Source organism: Ornithorhynchus anatinus, chromosome 11 (assembly GCF_004115215.2).
Source record: "Ornithorhynchus anatinus isolate Pmale09 chromosome 11, mOrnAna1.pri.v4, whole genome shotgun sequence".
Lineage (NCBI taxonomy): Eukaryota > Metazoa > Chordata > Mammalia > Monotremata > Ornithorhynchidae > Ornithorhynchus > Ornithorhynchus anatinus.
In genome coordinates, this window is record NC_041738.1 from 34665693 (window position 1) to 34685742 (window position 20050).

General features: G+C 44.1%; 1 protein-coding gene across 2 annotated transcripts in view; it reads right to left on the reverse strand.

Annotated features, from left to right (window-relative positions):
• Window positions 1–561: 561 nt before the first annotated feature.
• Window positions 562–20050, reverse strand: part of CNGB1 (cyclic nucleotide gated channel subunit beta 1) — a 46947-nt gene continuing 27458 nt past the window's right edge. For both annotated transcript variants that reach the window (XM_039913585.1, XM_039913584.1), the window contains exons 11-20: window positions 19593–19657; window positions 18029–18151; window positions 12819–12960; window positions 10564–10723; window positions 8188–8285; window positions 8007–8090; window positions 6176–6294; window positions 5751–5897; window positions 1992–2211; window positions 562–1038 (exon numbers count right to left, since the gene is read on the reverse strand). In XM_039913585.1, the coding sequence (XP_039769519.1) occupies window positions 745–1038; window positions 1992–2211; window positions 5751–5897; window positions 6176–6294; window positions 8007–8090; window positions 8188–8285; window positions 10564–10723; window positions 12819–12960; window positions 18029–18151; window positions 19593–19657 (1452 nt within the window). In that variant the 3' untranslated portion in view covers window positions 562–744. The remainder of the gene's footprint in view (window positions 1039–1991; window positions 2212–5750; window positions 5898–6175; window positions 6295–8006; window positions 8091–8187; window positions 8286–10563; window positions 10724–12818; window positions 12961–18028; window positions 18152–19592; window positions 19658–20050) is intronic.

The window sequence follows — 20050 nt, forward strand, 5'->3', positions numbered from 1 at the left end:
GTCAATATCTAGATTCATTCAATAGTATTTATTGAGCGCTTATTATGAAGCACTTGGAATGTACAGTTCGGCAACAGTTAGATTTAGGAGCTAGGGGCTGGGGTACTCAGGATAATAATAATAATAATAATGTTGGTATTTGTTAAGCGCTTACTATGGGCAGAGCACTGTTCTAAGCGCTGGGGTAGATACAGGGTAATCAGGTCGTCCCACGTGAGGCTCACAGTTAATCCCGATTTTACAGATGAGGTAACTGAGGCACAGAGAAGTTAAGTGACTTGCCCACAGTCACACAGCTGACAAGTGGCAGAGCCGGTATTTGAACCCATGACCTCTGACTCCACCCATTCCTTGGCAAGCTGGTTACACTTAAACTTTCCTGCAAAATGTCATTTAGTAGCCACTGGATCCCCAAGACCAACCAGCCTGATGATAAAGCTTCTAAAACGACAACCTGGTTTGGAGGCTAGAGACTTGTCCAGGTAGTTTCTTAAAAAAAAATGAATAATGTAGCTCATTAGAGTTCATTACTAGAATTCAAAGAAGCTTTGCCCTCTGTGGTAAAGAGTTTATATTTCAAGTAACCTTTATTCAGAGAGCAACAGCAGCAGACTAAGAATCCCAGAAAAGGCAGCAGACATGAAGACAGCCCTGCTGAATCCGGTAGCGGCTCAAAGCTTCTCTACGACGAAGTCGGCCAGCGGAACTTATGGGAACGGCCTTCTAGGAAGGCTGGGGTCTGTCTCATTTGTCTTTCTTCTTCTCCGGAACTTCCACCGAAAGGATGTGTTCATCGCTTTCGGGGGCCGGACTCATACGGATACGGATCGAGTGATCTGCGGACTCCGAGACAACGTCCTCATCGTCGGCCTCCTCGGGTTTCTGGGAGGAAGAGGGTCGAGGGCGGTGAACCAGTGGTCCCGGTGGGTCCTGAGCAGGTGGTCCCGGGGGTCCTGAATCTGCAGATGATCCCGGGGGTCTTGAAGCAGAGGATGGTCCCGGAGGTCCTAAAGTAGCAGGTGCACCAGAAGTACCAGCCTGAAATAAATAAAAGAAATGAAACCAACAGATAAAATAAATGGGTTCAATTTGCACACGGCTAGTCTAGAGCGGCAAAGAAAAACAAAACAGTTTTCACGATGTCTTTCTCAGCTAGCGATTCACTGGGCCACTTCTGCCTTTGGGTCATCGCGTACAAATGTGGTCAAGTTTAATTTCCCTTGAGTCACTAGAAGCAGTGGAAGAGGATTTGAATGTCCATTTAAAGATGATGGTCATATCACCCTAGTGCTTTCTCTTTCCCAGGCAAAATAATTCTTATTCTTTTCATCTCTCCTCATGGGTCATAGCTCCCAAATCTTTAATTCTGCTTGTGTCATTTGGACTCCATGTGTATTATATGGCTTTCAGATATCCAAACCACAGTAGCACAATACGTGGGTTGGAAGCATATGCTTTTACGTTGCAGAGCCTGTTCATGCTTGAATGAAACTACCAATTAATGTGGATTTAATTACAATCTCAATCGAGACTAAAAAAACATGGGAAGTGAGTGCCCAGGGGCAATAAACCCCATTTTAGTCTCTTCTTCATTTAACAATGGATCCTGATCATTTGCGTCCCCTAAGCTGTAATTTATTTTAACGCGCGTCTCCCCCACTGGACCGTAAACTTCTTGAGAGCAGGGATCAGGGATCACATCTACTAACTCTACTTTACTATAATGCTTAGTACAGCGCTCTCTTAACATGATAAGGCTTCACTCTCTCAAACCTGTTAACTGGGTTGTTCCTAATCACTGAATTAAATGAAAAGAGGAAAAAAAGAGAAGAGAGAATGGGCTAAACCACCAGGTTCTTGAGCTCAATCGTCCGCTCGATTACCTTAGAGTGTAATTGAAATGAAATGTGCCCACCCCAAATGGTGAAGCCCCGCATCCTTCTTTAGTTGTGGAATCTGGTGGGGGTTTGGGAGCTGCTCCCTGGGCTTACCTGCTCCTGTTCCTGTTGCTGCCTTGCAGCTGCCTCTAGTGCGGCCAGCTCTTTCAGTCGTGCTCTTAAATGGGCCAGTCTGCCCGCTTTCCCTCCATCTGCTTTGCTCCTCCCTGCCGCTGCCAGAGCAGCTGTAAAGAGTTTTGGGGTCCCAGCTCTCGGCGGAAGAATGAGAGAGCTTTTCTCTTCTTTCGGTTTGGCATTATTCCGGAGCATCCTCCTGCAAGAAGACAGGAGATCCATTCCATGAGTTGCGGCAAATACATACAAGCTTGGCAGTGGCAGAGGCTGCGGGAGTAGCCGAGCCTGCCAGAAGGGAAGCCCCTGCCGTTCCGGGTTCATCTTGGCCTCATTCGCCGAAAGGCCGTGCCTCAGCCCCCGGGAAACGGGGAAGGAAGTTGACAGGGAACTACCCTGACGAAGGCCGAGAGGTTCAACTTTAAGCCAGCCCATTGGGGGCCGGCGACCCATGAATCTGGGTCATGGTGGGTTATGGAGAAGGAAATTTGGCCTCTGAGATAGAAATGAGGTGGGGAGGGCTGTTACATCCTCCTCTCCCATTGCTAGCTGCAGGCCTCTGCCGCCTTTCGGCCCCAGACACGTGACAGAGGTGTGGAGCGACAGATTGGGTGGGAGTGGCGAGAGCAGAGGGAGATGGAGGTAGGGGGCATTTCCAGGCATAATTTGCAGAAGTCTGTGCTCTCGGCTCCATGCATGAGAATTTCCAGCTCCGGCAGAAACATCTCATCCAGCCATGTTGCAAAATACATTCTTCGTTTTTTTATGGAATTTCATAATGATGCTATTTGTTAAGCGCTTAACTAGGTGCCAGGCACTGAACTAAGCGCTGGGGTTGATACAAGCAAATGGGGTTGGACACGGTCCCTGTCCTATGTGGGGCTCACAGTCTCAATCCCCATTTTACAGATGAGGTAACTGAGGCCCAGAGAAGTGAAGTGACTTGCCCAAGATCACACAGCAGACTAGTAGCCAAGCCGGGATTTAAGTCCTTACTGAGTGTCAAGCACTCCTCTAAGCACTGGGGTAGGTACGGGTTTATCAGGTTGGACACAGTCCCTGCCCCACATGGGGCTCACCCTCTAAATAGGGGAGTGTAGAATTTAATCCTCGTTTTACAGTTGAGGAAAACTGAGGTGCAGAGAAATGAAATGACTTGCTCAGGGTCACTCAGCAAGCAACTGGGAGAGCCGGGATTAGAATCCAGGCTCTCCGACCCCCAGCCCCGTGTTCTTTCCACTAGGCCACGCTGCCTCCCATTCATAGTCCCTTGGGCCAGTTGAGCTGGCGGAGGCCTCTGAACAAGCAGACCTGTGACCGAGTTTCCCAAACTGGGACAGTCCCACCTGAAGCAGGACTTTTGCCACTTTATTCAATTGTTTTCACACCCTCTGCCTTGGATTAGGCAAACTGGTAACAGAGAAGTGAACATATATGGACAATAATAATAATAGTAATAATTTTGGTATTTGTGAAGCACTTATTAGGTGCCAGGCACTGTACTAAGTAAGCACTGGGGTGGATACAAGCAAATCAGATTGGAAACAGTCCTTGTTCCACATGGGGTTTATAGTCTCAATCCCCATTTAACGGATGAGGCAACTGAGGAGGTGAGTAGTGAAGTGACTTGCCAAAGGTCACACAGCACTGAAGTGGCAGAGTCAGGATTAGAACCCAGGACCATCTGACTCCCAGGCCTGTGCTTTATCTATTACACCATACTAAAGGAACTGATTTTGTGAACTAGTCCTGTATGTTCAGTATTAACAAGGTCTGGACAGGCTTTCCGATCTGCAACTGTGTTCAGCTAGAGCCTGTTTTCTCTGGGGCGGATTCCATAAAAGCTCTCAATTATTCAGTGATTTTTGTGATTAAACTAACACCTGCTTTGCTCAGGCTAATCAACCTCATTTTACGTTTGCTCTGATCAGGCTTTTAATCCCCGTATTCAAGGGTGAAGTGCTTTAAAGATCTAATTTAACTGCACGTTGGCACCGTTGAATGAATACTAACGATTGCATTTCTTTTTTTTAAAAAAAGAAAGGCAAATGGATTGGGAGTTCTCCAGACACCACCTGTGGTGAAGACAGTCAGCTCAGGTTATAACCGGGAGAGGACATCCTACACATCCTTAAACGCACTGAAACACGCCGAAATCCCGAGCGTCCCTTTTGGCATTGTGCTCAATAAAAACCATCAATCGATTGATTTATAGAATGGGGATTCAATACCTGTCCTCTCTCCTTCTTAGACTGTGAGCCCCATGTAGGAAGACACTGTGTCCAACCCGATTATGTTGAATTTACTCCAGGGCCTAATGAAGTGCTTGGCCCATTACTACTATTATTATTATTAAGGGCCGTCGAGTCGTTTCCGATTCATAGCAATTCCATGGATAGACTTTCTCCAGAACGTTCTGTCCTCTCCCATAATCCGCAACCTTTCTGATGGTTTTCCCGTTCTTGGTGTTATGGTCTCTATCCATCTAGATGCTGGTCTGCCTCTTCCACGTTTCCCCTGGACTTTTCCAAGCATTAGCATCTTAGTTAGCACTTAATCAGCGAGGCCCTACTGAGTCAGAAGGACTTGGGTTTTAATTCCGACTCTGCCATATGTCTGCTGGGTGACCTTGGGCAAGTCATTTCTCTGTTCCTTGGTTACCTCATCTGCAAAATGGGGATTAAGACCGTGAGCCCCATGTGGGACAAGGACTGTGTCCAAATTAATTAGTTTGTATCTCCCCTGGTGCTTAGTACAGCACCTTGTATATAGTAAGTGCTTAATAAATACCATAAACAAATTTAACAAATACTATTATTAGTAGTTGTGGAATTGCTATTACTGCTGCTACTACTAATAAAGTAGGTGGTCAGAGTGAACTGCTTCTTTTCCTTGGAATCGAAGGTATTCCTGGAAAACGCCATTATGGCAAGATGCATGATTGAGGGTCATCCGATGAGTGATTGAGGGACCTCTGTTTGTGATTTTAGTCACATTAACCAGGTTCTTCTGCTATTTCTGCAAATTTAGTTCCTTTCAGAATTGTTCTTTATCTTTTGGAGCTGACCACCTTTCTATATACAGAAAGCACGTGTGATATGTAATAGACAAATCAGAATTTCTCTATCAAGAACATAGATAGTAATTGTCATCAGCATCTTGAGCAACTATTGTGATTCTTCTGGACTTTAAGTTCATTGTGGGCAGGGAATGTGTCTATCATATCTGTCGTACTCTCCCAAATGTTTAGTACAGGGCTCTGCACACAGTAAGCACTCAATAAATGCCATTGATTGACTTCAGAGCACTGTACTGGACACTTGAGAAGCAGCGTGGCTCAGTGGAAAGAGCACGGGCTTAAGAGTCAGAGATCGTGGGTTCTGATCCCGGCTCTGCCGCTAATCTGCTGTGTGACTTGGGGCAAGTCACTTAACTTCTCTGTGCCTCAGTTACCTCATCTGTAAAATGGGGATTAAGACTGTGAGCCTCATGTGGGACAATTTGATTATCCCGTATCTACCCCAGCGCTTAGAACAGTGCTCTGCACATAGTAAGCGCTTAACAAATACCAACATTATTATTATTACTTGGGAGAATATAATAGAAGTATAATGACACTGAATAAGCCCTGATGATATGTGGACAGGATTCAGGGAATCAAGGAATAAAGTACAGGAAATAAAGAAGGTCTAACACAAGTGAAATCGCAGAGTGAGTTTACTTTTCTAAGGTGTGACCTACCTGGCCTTCTTTCGAAGCAACTTCTGGGACTCCGGATAATGCACCAAAATTTCATTCAAGTCCTTCTTGTCCAAAATGAAAAGGTTGGTGAATCCATGGGCCACCACATTCGCTGTTCGGCGATTTCCACCCCCAACCGCCAGTAAGCTGGTTTCGGCATCGTGAGAAAGGGCAAAAAACTGTTTAACGGTTGGGGTTTTGTGATTCCCACTCTTCACTTTCCCGCTACTATCTCATCTCCAAAGAGGCTAGTGCACCAGCTGAAAGCGTGAGCCCTAAGATGAGGAGGGAGGAAGGGCAAAGGTAACAGCCAGAGCCTAAAGTAAATCTGCCGGCCTTCCTCATACAACATTTATCTCCTGGGTATTTCTCCTAGACTACTTCCATCGGCCTTGTTTCCCCAGATTTCCCCGGACCTTTCTGACCTTATTTCTCCAAATACGGATCCAGCTTTCAGAGTCACAAGTACAGTTTTCCCATCAGGTCCTCCCAATACCTGGACTTGCCCAGCTTGGATAATGTACATTTCCCTGCCGATTTCCCCCTGAAATCAAGAAAAGTTGCTTAGTCCTCACACTTCAAGAAGTGAGAGAGAATACAATATCTCTGGATATTTCAAATGCTTAACTTACTGTTAGATCATTCAAATAATTTGTATATAAGTTATTAGATCATTTTTGTTGAACCAATGAGTCTTAAAATGGTCTACTGAGAGCATACTTTAATTTCTTTGTCATTTCTTCATACATTTAAGATTTTTAACCTTTTTTTCCCTCACTTTTTAATGACCTTTTCAAATTGCAGATTTGGCATTGCTTGGTTTAGTGTCCTAGCTTATGATCTTGGCAATAAAGTCAAACACAGTTTGGTCCTGGAAAAATCCATCAAAAACTTATACTACTTTTCTTCAGGCTAGAGTCCTGTGGACGTGAAGAAAATGGCACACTTTTTTTCTGGTATTTGTTAATAATAATAATGTTGGTATTTGTTAAGCACTTACTATGTGCCAAGCACTGTTCTAAGCGCTGGGGTAGATATAATGTAATTAGGTTGTCCCACTTGAGGCTCACAGTCTTAATCCCCATTTTACAGATGAAGTAACTGAGGCACTGAGAAATTACCTCACACAGTCACACAGCTGACAGGCGGTGGAGCCGGAATTAGAACCCATGACCTCTGCTCTTTCTGCTGAGCCACACTGGAAGCACTTACTATATGTGTCAGGCACTGTACTAAACGCTGGGGTAGATACAAGTCAATTGGGTTGAACAAGTCCCTGTCCCACATAGGGTCACAATCTCAATTCCCATTTTACAGATGAGGGAACTGAGGCACAGAGAAGTTAAGTGACTTGCCCAGAGGTCACACAGCAGACAAGCGGCAGAGTTGGGATTAAAACCCAGGTCTTTCTGACTCCCAGGCCCATGCTCGATTCATTAGGCAACGGTGCTTCTCTATTATTATGACATACTATATTATGGTATATCATAGCACTGTTATACTATATCAATATTACTATATTAATGTAATATACCAATCAAGCCATATTCTAGCACTACATTGAAATTTATATTATGGTATATCATAGCACTGTTATACTATATCAATATTACTATATTAATGTAATATATCAATCAAGTCATATTCTAGCACTAGATTGAAATTATTAACTGAGTACAATGACTGTTCCAGCACCAAGACTGTACACAGTAAATCAAAAGAAGCTGTGAGCTCATTGTGGGCAGGGAATGAGTCTGTTATTATATTGTACTCTCCCAAGTGCTTAGTACAGTGCTTTGCACACAGTAAGCACTCAATAAATAAGATTGAATAAACGAATGAATGAAAAGAGGTACGTTTACCCTCTAGACTGTAAGCTCATTGTGGGCAGGAAACGTGTCTACTCTGTTGTATTCTCTCAACCTCTTAATTCAGTGCTCTGCACACAGTAAGCACTCAATAAATACCATTTATCAATTGATTGATAGACATTCAGGTGATCAATTTCTTTACATATTCTGCCGAATAACGTAGCTTTCTCCTCCATCAAGATCCCTACTCTCTCCATTCAACTCAAACATCCATTATGGCAATGGGCAATAAGTTCTCTCTCCCTCGTCTGTGTGATTTCTTCCTTCCAGCTCACTGAAGGAGAAAGCTTACGTGTTCAAGTCACGAACTTACAAATCTTTTCCCCTTTCAAAGAACTCCGAGAGGACGGTACTGGAACCCTCCACTGCGCACAACGTTAATTACCTTCTTGCAAACGTAGTCATTGGGTAAGTAGACCACGGACCGGAGCCTCTTCAGCATATCAAAAATCATTTGCCTGTCACAGCCCTGCTCCAAAAAGGGAGAAAAAAAGAGCTCAGTTTAAAGGAAAACTATCCCCAAAGTGTGAATTTTTATTTAAATGCCAAAGGGGCCAATACTACACCTGAAAGAGGGCCACCTTGCTGACTATGTCATAATTTACGTCGACGGCAATATCCAGTCTCATTTTATCAGGCAGCTGTTCCATCAGCTCTGACTCATCTATCACGAATAGAAAATTTATGACCAAACAGATCTCATTTACTAGGCAAATAGAAATGTCGGCACCAATTCAGTGAGTGCGGAACAGTAGAACCCTCAAAACCTCAAATCTTCTCTCCTCACTCCTCCTCCCAGAATTTATTCGCACAAGAAGTTGTCAGGCAGCCAAAAGAAATGGGTACATGAAGGGGCTGGGTTAATTCATGAAGGACTTTGTCCATGGTGGGTTGGAAGGGAAAAACTTTAGGGATGCTAGGAAGGTCAGGAAAAACTTAGGTCCATGGATAATAGGTCCAAGATGGGAAAGACTGTAAGCCCCGATTAGACTGTAAGCCCGTCACTGGGCAGCGATTGTCTCTATCTGTTGCCGAATTGTACATTCCAAGCGCTTAGTACAGTGCTCTCCACATAGTAAGCGCTCAATAAATACTATTGAATGAATGAATGAAATATTTGGAATGATAGAAGACACAACCTTAATCACACAGTTGGGTGACGAGAGGGCAACCGACCCCCAAAGTTCCTCCAAATATTTTTGGTACCCCTGTCAGAGGGAGACTTCTGGGTTGAATGGGACATTTTCTACTGACGATTATATTTTTTATTATAGTATTTTTTAAACGCTTTCTATGTGCTAAGCACTATTCTGAACACTGGGGTAGCGACAAGGTTATCAGACTGGCGTACTCCTTGTCCCACATAAGGCTCATAGTCTAAAGGTAATTTATATAGAGAATTACAATCTTGGACCAACTATCTATGGTCCTAAGTTCTTGAAAATAGTATTATTATTAGTAGTAGTAGTAGCATAGTATTATAATACTTGATAAGCCCTTCCTAGAATGGGGACCAGGCACCATTCTAAGCACTGGGGTAGATGCAAGTTTAATCCCGGCTCCGCCACTTGTCTGCTGTGTGACCTTGGGCAAGACATTTAACTTCTCTCTGCCACAGTTACCTCATCTGTAACATGGGGATTAAGACTGTGACCCCTACATGGGACAATCTGATTACCTTGTAATAATAATGATACTAACAATGGCATTGGTTAAGCACTTACTATGTGCAAAGCACTGTTCTAAACGCTGGGGGGATACAAGGTGATCGGGTTGTCCGACGTGGGGCTCACGGTCCTCACCCCTATTTTACAGATGAGGTCACTGAGGCCCAGAGAAGTTAAGTGACTTGCCCAAGGTCACCCAGCTGACAAGTGGCGGAGCCGGGATTAGAACTCCTGACCTCTGACTCCCAGGCCCGGGCTCTTTCCAATGAGCCATGCTGCTTCTGTGAGTCAATGGGAATAAAGGGGTTAGTTCTCAAACTCTCAGGCACTTCGCACTTTGAATTATAATAATAATAATAATAATAATGTTGGTATTTGTTAAGCGCTTACTGTGTGCAGAGCACTGTTCTAAGCGCTGGGGGAGATACAGGGTCATCAGGGTGTCCCACGTGAGGCTCACAGTCTTCATCCCCATTTTACAGATGAGGTAACTGAGGCCCAGAGAAGTTAAGTGACTTGCCCACAGTCACACAGCTGACAAGTAGCAGAGCTGGGATTCGAACCCATGACCTCTGACTCCCAAGCCCAGGCTCTTGCCACTGAGCCACACTGCTTCTTTAAGAGTGCCTAACAGTACTTGTATCTACCCTAGTGCTTAGAACAGTGCTTGGCACACACCTTAACAACTACCATCATCATTATTATTAAGCTAATAAAGTTGGACACTACTAAGTATCCACCTTGTAATGTCAAATAAATGTAGATGTGGTCCAGAGCATAGCATTAATTTTAAAAATGAGTGAAAAAGGGGTTAGACCACTGAAACATGGGACACGACTAGCTTACGAAGTACTAGTTTGTCTCCAGATCTTGAAAGTAGCATTCATTTTTAAAATGAGTGAAAAAGGGGTTAGAACACTGAAACATGGGACACGACTAGCTTACGAAGTACTAGTTTGTCTCCAGATCTTGAAAGTAGCATTTATTTTTAAAATGAGTGAAAAAGGGGTTAGAACACTGAAACATGGGACATGACTAGCTTACGAAGTACTAGTTCGTCTCCAGATCTCGAAAGTGTCCTCTTCGGATCTCACGATACTCTCTCGGCGGTGTTATGTCTTGAGGAAGGACCGTAGGGAGCATCGGAATATACCCGATAGACGCCTTGCTAGGAAAAAGCCGAAGTCTCTGGGAGAATATTGGTCTAAGGGAGGATACCGCTGATCAAGAAAGAGTCTGAGGGAGACAGAAGCCGCAGTTGAAAGCCGGTCTTACCTAGCATCCCTTGGGAATGCCACGTGTACTCATACCAGGTTTTCACCCGATTCTGCACGGACGTGGGGATTTTGTAGAAATTCATGTATTTAACCGTACTGTCCATACAACTTCGGTAATACGTCTGTCCAGACGTCGCCGCTCCGACGACATCTCTCATCTGGATGAGGGAGAGAGGGAGGAAGAGAGAGGGAGGACGAGAGAAAGAGGAATCAAAATGAAAGAGAAAATAGCTTCCTCCCCATTGGTTAAATGTACTAGGGTCTACCAGTGACTAGCTTTTAAAGAGGAACGACTAGAGCTTGAACTTTTGCTCCTTTATAGGAATTAATTCAACCCAAGTTTTCTCCGATTGGCCCTAAGAACAAAATACGTTGGGCTCCAGGTTTAATGCCTCGAGCAAGCCTGGGTGCTCTAGCATCATCCTGAAATATTAAGCCCGGGCCTGGGAGTCAGAAGGTCATGGGTTTTAATCCTTGTTCATTCATTTATTCATCCAACAGTATTTACTGAGCGCTTACTATGTGCAGAGCACTGTACTAAGCACTTGGAATGTACAATTTGGCAACAGATAGAGACAATCCCTGCCCAGTGACGGGCTTACAGTCTAATCGGGGGAGACGGACAAAAACACTTGTCTACTGGGTGACCTTGGGCAGGTCACTTCACTTCTCTGTGTCTCAGCTACCTCATCTGTAAAATGGGGATTCAATATCTGTTCTCCCTCTTACTTAGACTGTGAGCCCCCTGTGGGACGGGGACTACGTCCGACCCGATTAATTTGAATCTACCCGAGCCTTTAGAACACATAGTTAATGCTTAATAAATACAACAACAATAATAATAATAATTATTATTATAGTCATAGTGATAATAACATCAGAAGCTTTTGGAGACTTGCCCCAGGAGAACTTGATAATAATAACGGTGGTATTTGTTAAGGGCTTACTACGTGCCAGGCACTGTACTAAGCGTTGGGGTGGGCACAAGCAAATAGGGTTGGAAACAGCCCCTGTCCCATGTGGGGCTCACGGTCTCAATCCTCATTTTACAGATGACCTTCTGACTCTCAGACCCGGGCTCTAGCCACTACACCACACTGCTTCTATTCTACCCCGATGCTTCTTGATGGTAGATGAGGAAAGAGATGCTGCCTGTTTCTTCATGGCACCAGTGAGATCTGACTTGCTTGTAAAATGTCCAAAAGGAGTTTCCCTCGTCACGGAGCCTGGCTCCCGTCAGGGCTGGAACCCCAGGATGGGCTCAAGTGCCGTGACTGGCTGGGAAGCCCACACTGCCGGCTCTGAGGTTTCCCTCTCCTTCCTGCCGGAAGCCTTGGCTGAAGCCCACCCAAACCAGCTGTGAGATGGGAATAGCGTGAAGGATATGGAAGCAGTGTGGCCTAGTGGATAGAGCAAGGGCCTGGGATTCAGAAGGACCAGGGTTCTAATCCCGGCTCCACCACTTGTCCGCTGCGTGACCTTGGGCAAGTCACTTTGCTTCTCTGGGCCTCAGTTATCTCATCTGTAAAATGGAGATTAGGATGGTGAGGCAGATGTGGTACAGGGACTAGGTCCCACCTGATTTGCTGCTACCCACCCCAGCGCTTAGTACAGTGTCTGGTACATAATAAGCACTTAACGACTACCGTAATTATTATCATTACTATTATTATGGAACATCCTGAGGTCCTCTCTATCAAACGGGATTGCTACATCAACACCCCTGGGCAAAATTATATACTCACTGTAGCATGAGAGCTGTTACATTTCCTGCCTCATTACCCCTATGTTATGAGGGCCTTTTTTATGGCATTTTTTAAGCGCTTACTATGTGCCCGGCACTGTACTACGCACTGGGGTAGATCCAAACTAATCGGGTGGAACGCAGTCCATGTCTCACATGGGACTCACAGTCTTAATTTCCATTTTACAGATGAGGTAACTGAGGCACAGAGAAATTAAGGGACAGTTCCAAGGTCACACAGCAAACACATATTGGAGTGGAATTCGAACCCAGGTCCTCTATCAGGCCCATGTTCTTTCTACTAGGCCACCTTGGCTTCTGAATAGGTAAAATCGCAGGGCGCTGTAGAATTAGTGAGCACATACAAAATCGGCACTTTGCGATACCAGAGGATTGTTAGTTCATTAGAGACAAACTCTCTTGTCCAAACGGTTTGAGGGGGCTCTCGATAAAAACCGGACAAAGACCCACATGAAGCTGCAATAAAGGAATAAGAATGAATCATTTACCTGGCCTATCATAACAGAGAAAGCAAAGACTCCCGTGAAGTAGTTCAGAAGTTGAAAAACGATTTCAAAGAGGGTCTGAGGGTCAGGTAGTCCACCAATGGTAATCAGAGTTTTAACAGCCCAGTAGTAACAGCGAATATAACTATGAGAGGGAAAAAAATACATTTTCAGCAAGTCTCGGGGGAAATCATCAACTTTTCTACCGCTCTTGCATACTTCCAACTAAAACACAGCCAACTCTAAAAAAGAAAAATACACGTTAGAACCCCAGGAATTGGGACACCACTGTGATGCCCATTGTTCAAACACCGTAGTGCACTAAAATTGAGCCCGGTTGAAACCAGAGGTTAATAACAGAAGTAATAATGATATTAATGTTTATTAAATGTTTACTGAGAGGCAACAACTGTGCTAAGTACTGGGGTGGATACGATAATAATAATAATAATGATGGTATTTGTAAAGCGCTTACTATGTGCCAAGCACGGTTCTATGCACTGGGATAGATACAAGGTGATCAGGTTGTCCCACGTGGGGCTCACAGTCTTCATCCCCATTTTACAGATGAGGTAACTGAGGCACAGAGAAGTTAAGTATCTTGCCCAAAGTCACACAGCTGACAAGTGGCGGAGCCGTGATTGGAACCCACCACCTCTGACTCCCAAGCCTGGGCTCTTGCCACTGAGCCACACTCGTTGATCAGACACAGGGCCAGGCCCATACAGGGCTCACAATTTTAAAGGGGAGGAAAACGGATAGTTATTTCCCATTTTATAGTTGAGGAAACTGAGGCACTGAGAAGTTAAGTGACTTGTCCCAGGTCCAACTTTGTGAGTAGAGGGATTGTATATTTTACCTCTACTGTGCTCTCCTAAGTGTCCAGTGCAGTGCTCTGCCTATAGTAGGTACCCAATGTATGCAGAAAAGCAGTGTGTAGTGATACACTGATATACAGAAAAGCAGTGTGGTCTAGTGGGTAGATCCCAGGCCTGGGAGTCAGAGGACCTGGGTTCTAATTCCAACTCTGCCACTTGTCTGCTGGGTGACCTTGGACAAGTCACTTCACATCTCTGTATGTCAGTCCCTTCATCTGCAAATTAGAGATTCATTCATCTCTTCTCCTTCCTACATAGACCGTGAGCCTCACGTGGGACCTAATTATTTTACATGTACCCCAGCACTTAGTAGAGTGCTTGGCACACAGTGAGTGCTTAACAAATATCACAGTGATTATGTTGTATATACAGAGGGTCTACTCCAAAAGCACCACGGTCTCAAGGAAAGAGCACAGGACTGGAGTCAGAGGGCTGCGTTATAATGCCAGCTCTGCCACTGAGCCTCTGTGTGACCTTGGGCAAGTCATTTAACCTCTCAGGGTCTCAGTTTCCTCATCTGTAAAACGGAGACTAAATATCTGCTCTCCTTTCCACTTAAACTATGAGCCGCATGGGGGACAAGGACGGTCTGATCGGATTAACTTCTATCTACCCCAGCACTTAGAACAGTGCTTGGCTCATAGCGCTCAACAAATGTAATCACAATAATTATTAATTATATTTTAAAAGGAGACTCAAATGCCCTGTCGAATTTGGCGATAGCATAACATGTAGCCACAACAGGGAGCTGAAATTTGAATTTAGCCTGAGGTGGAAGAGTTTCTCTCCTCAAACGCCTTTAGCATTTTCTGGAGCCCAGTTCTCCACTGGAGAATGACTGTCCTAAACCAGGGACCTGTGACCCGAGAGACAATAAAAGTCAATTTCAGGGAGGGGCAGAAAAAGATTAGAAGGTGAATCAAGAAGAAGCGCTGCTAATTGAGTAACTTTACCCAAGATGTTTTCATGAGTTGGTTTCTCAAGTTTTCAAGCTTTTGGAGTGACCCAAATTTGAAGTTTTCCATGTCTACAGAAGCTCGATCAGATTTCTTTTTACTGTCCTATCTGGGCATTCTGCTGGCTCTCCGCCTCGATAAGGAAATCGGCATGCCTCTCCCTTGATCATACATAGAAAAAGGTAGAATTCTTCTGCCTGAAACTGTGGAGACTGAGAGGGGAGATTATAGAAATCCAAAAACATCATGCAGGGGGTGGACAGGGGTGGAAAGTGAAATTGGTCAGCAAATCCGGCCTGATTAGATCGTTGAAGGTGGCATGTTCAAACCCAGGAAAAGAAAACATACCTGCACATTGTGCGGTAGTAAGCGTATGGAATTTCTGATCCCGGAGAGTTGTGCAGGCCAAAAGCATCAATAAGTTCAAAAAAGGTTTAGATAAGCTCAGGGACAAGAGGGCCATAAAGGGCTGTTAATGGGAAATTTAGACCTGTAGAGGGAAAGGTTTAGGGATATTAGATGTTAGACCATGAACCTCGAGGATGGATGGGGGTCAAGGAGGACCCGTGTTACCACGGTTTCCTCCAACCATCCTGTTGCCACTGTCAGAGATGGAATATTGGCGGGATGAACTGGTGGTCTGATCTAGGAAGAGGGGCAGTGTGGCCTTGGGGAAAGACCACGGCCCCGGTCGGGGGGCAGGAGACCTAAGTTCTAACCTGGCTCCGCCATTTGCCTGTGTAGGACCTTGGTCATCAGTGTGGCTTAGTGGATAGAGCACAGCCTGGGAGTCGGGAGGTCCTGGGTTCTAATTCTGACTCTGCCATTTGTGTGCTGTGTGGGCTTGAGAAAGTCCATGTGCCTCAGGAACCTCATCTGTAAAATGAGGATAAAGACTGTGGGCCTCAGATGGCACAGGGGCTGTGTCCAACCCAATTTACTTGTAGCCACCCCAGAGCTTAGTACAGTGCCTGGCACATAGTAAGCGCTTAACAAATACCACAATTATTATAATAATAATTATTATTATTAATAACTTCCCCGTGCCTCAGCTTCCTCAACTGCAAAAGTGGGAATTCAACACCTGTTCTCCCTCCCCCATAGACTATGAGCCCCGTGTGGGTTCTGTTTTTGATCTGATATAATCTGGTATCCTCCTTAGCATTTAAGATTAAGTTAAGGAACAGAGCAGAAAGATTATAAAGAAAACAAAGATCATGACAACTGGAAGTTTTAACACATTTGTAGTGGAATGGAGAGAAGATCAAAATAGCTGACACATTTTTCTCTCCTGGGATCAATAATAAATAATAAAGGAACTAGTAGCCAAGAAATAACACTTTGAAGAGCCTGGAAAAAGGCATGAAATGTGCTGATGTAACAATTGCCGCAAAAATACAAATTGTCAACTCTATGGTGTTTCCAGTGACAGCGTATGGATCCGAAAGCTGGACAGTGAGAAAACAGAATAGAGAGAACATCGATTCTTTTGAAATGGGGTGTTGGAGAAGGCTTTTGAGAACACCACAGACTGCCCGAAAAACAAATGGATTTGGGAGCAAATTAAACCAAAGTGGTCTTTGGAAGGCCAAACGACTCGACTTAGATTAGCATATTTTGGATACATCATCAGGAGGACTGATTCTTTGGAGAAGACACTAATGCTAAGAAAAGTCCAGGGAAAACGTGGAAGAGGCAGACCGGCAGCTAGATGCATAGAGACCACAGCAACGATAATGGAAGAACCATTAGAAAGGTTGCGGATTATGGCAGAGGACAGGACTTTCTGGAGAAAGTACATCCATGGGGTCGATATGAATCAGAAACTTAATAATAATAATAAGCCTTAGCATTTGGTCCATAGTAAGCACTTAATTAATAGCATTCTTCTTATTATTATTATGCTCATAAGTTTTTTATATTCTATAATATAGGTGAGAAAGCAGAAAAACAAGTGTTGCGGGACTTGTCCGTGCAAATCCACCTCATATCCACAACTTAAGCAATAGCAGTCAGTTAAACCCTGCAGGTTTAGAAAAGGCGTGTGAGAATATATAATACCGATGATCCGGGTCATTAATATTATATAGGCTACAGCATGACCTAGTGGATAGAGCACGGGCCTGGGAGTCAGAAGGACCTGGTTTCCAATCCCTGCTCTGCTACATATTCATTCATTCATTCATTCGATATTTCTTGAGCGCTTACTTTGTGCAGAGCACTGTACTAAGTGCTTGGAATGTACAAATCGGTAACAGATACAGTCCCTGCCCTTTGACGGGCTTACGGTCTAATCGGGGGAGACGGACAGACAAGAACAATAGCAATAAGAATATTGCGTGTGTGACCTTGAGCAAGTCATTTCATTTCTTCGTGCCTCAGTTACCTCATCTGGAAAATGGGGATTAAGACTGTGAGCCCTATGTGGGACAGGAACTGTATCCAACCCAATTACTTTGTATCTACCCCAGCACTTAGTAAAGTGCCTGGTACATAGTAAGCGCTTAACAAATACCACAATTTACTATTATCAGTAGTAAATTATTTTACTATTATTTACTATCGCACATATTTATTTAATATTTATTATATTAAATTATAAATAATAAAATATTCCTAAAATAAATAAAACAATAATGAATAAATTTATAATACTTATCTAATATTTATTTAATATTGCAAACATTTATTTAATATTGCAAATATTATTTGCAATTTTGGCCCCCATCTGATCAGCTATTACCCAGGGAAAAATATAATATGTCAGTTACGGCGGACACGGTCAGGCGATTGAGAAGTCCCAGGCTAGTTTGCCATCGAATAACCCTCCTGCTTTATCAGAACTCCCAGAATCCTGCCCCAGAGCAATCCAGAACTGGCTACCTTGAATCCCGAAGCATCTTTTATCAGGCTAAAATGATAAATTAAATGGCCATTTAAATGGCCGAAAGAAGTCAGAATGGGGAGGGCCCCTCTGAAATGCAATATCAGCAACCAGTAAAAGTAGGTGCAGATGTGAATACAGAATAATAATAACTGTTGTGTTTTCTAAGCGCTTACTATGTGCCAGGCACTGGACTAAGCGCTGGGGTGGAGACAAGCAAATCAGATTGGACACAGTCCCCGTCCCATATGGGGCTGGCGGTCTTAATTCCCATTTTACAGATGAGGGAACAGGGGCATAGTTAAGTGAAGTGACTTGCCCTTGGTCACTCAGTAGATAAGTGTCAGAGTGGGATTAGAACCCAGGTCCTTCTGACTCCCAGGCCCGTGCTCCAGCCGCTAGGCCACGCTGCAGGTCTTGGGCCTCCTGAACTACTCTGCCCAGTAGCACCGCCGCGGCCTGGAACCGAGACTCTCAATTTGGAGAGTGACTCACCTGTTTCCCACTCCATCATAAACCCAACTGGTGGAGCCTATTCCTTGGTAAGAGGAAGCCCAGTAATATAGGCATGAGTTCAAGTGTAAGCTGTAGAGTAAATAGGCTGTGGTACGTACAACTCTGCAAAGGAAACAAAACACAATATCCTTAATTCACTGCTCTACATGTAATAATAAGAAGAATAATAAGAATAATAATGGTGTTTGTCAAGCGCTTACTATGTGTCAAGCACTGTTCTAAGCTCTGGGGTAGAAACAAGTTAACCAGGTTGGACACAGTCCCTGACCCACATGGGGTCATAGTCTTAATCCCCATTTTACAGATGAGGGAACTGAGGAATGGAGAAGTGACACTGATTAAACACACGAGAAGCAGAAAGTGGAAATGCTGCAAGGTGCTTAATAAGGGAAAAAGAACTGACGTGGGGTCAAAAATGAAAGAAGAATAGCTGCAAAGGCCTAAAAAACAATAGTCAGTCATATTTATTAAAAATAAATACATAAATAATGGTATTTGTTAAGCACTTACTGTGTGCCAAGCACTGTTCTAAGTGCTGGGGTAGATACAAGGTAATCAGGTTATCCCACGTGGGGCTCACAGTCTTAATTCCCATTTTATAGATGAGGTAACTGAGGCACAGAGAAGTAGTTTGCCAAATGTCACAGAGCAGACAAGTCATGAAGCCGGGATTAGAACCCATGTTCCCTGGCTCCCAAACGCTTACTGTGTGCAGAGCACTGTACTAAGTGGTTGGGAGAGTACAGTGTAACAATAAACAGACATATCCCATGCCCACAAAGAGCTTCCAGTCAAAATAATGATTATGGAGCTTGTTAAGCGCTTACTCTGTATCAAGTATCGTTCTAAGCTCTGAGGTGGATACAAAATGATCAGGTTGTTCACAGTCCTTGTCCCACATAGGCCTCACAGTTTAAGGTGGGAGTAGGATTTAATCAGTACAGGGCAGTGTACACAATCAGCACTCAATAAATACGACTGAATGAATGAATAATCCCTATTTTACAGATGAGGAAGCTGAGACACAGAGAAATAAAGAGACTTGCCCAAAGTTACTCAGCAGACCAGTGGCGGAGCAGAAATTAGAACGCAGGTCCTCTGACTTACAGGCCCAGCTATTTCCACTAAGCCACATTGCTGCCCAATGTGTTGGTTTATTTCTATTTAAAATATTTGAAGGAAGCCGTAACGGGCAAAGCCTGGATGTTTCTCTTCAGAAAAAAAAAAGAAAAAAATCTTTCAAGAGAGGCTTTTCTGGGGGCATTTTCCTCTGGGAGAGGGACCCACTTTAGGACATTGAGGCTGTAAATCATTTATTCAATCAATGGTATTTATTGAGTGCTTACTGTAGGCAGAACACTGTTGTTCTTGGGAAGGTACAGTACAACAGAGTTGGAAGACCCAATCCCTGCCTACAAGGAGTTTACAGGCTACAGGATGCAAAGAGAAACGATATGATTAGGGGATCCTATGTCCCACTTTCTTTTCCAAAATGCCCTAGGTTGAAGACTGCAATGGCAATTCACAGCACGTGGTTGCTTACCTGTAAACATACGCCTTACTTAGGATAGCTTCAAGACGGTTATTAAATTCAAAGAAGGCCATGTACTGTTAGAGAAAAGAATGGGGTTCCGTGAGTACAATGCACACCGACTTCTAACAGGCTCCAACTACTAACTTGTTTCACCTCATTTGAACGGTAAACGTTTAAAAAACAGAATCTCTGAAGCAGTTCTATAATTCGAGCTCCACAAGGTTCTCGTGTAATTAAGAGACTTCATGCCCCTTTATCCTGAGAGGAGAATTAATTATGTTAACTGTGGGGAGGATACAACCCAGTGGAATTCCGTCTTTGTTTCACTTGTTTTTCCTGGTTATCCCTCCTTTCCTTTGGGATGGGCCACAGGCTTAGGTGTCCCATTCCTGTTTCCCAAAATATACAAGTTAGACTCATCTTAAAAAGAATGTCTGGTTTGGGGGAACAGCATCGGCAGGGGAACC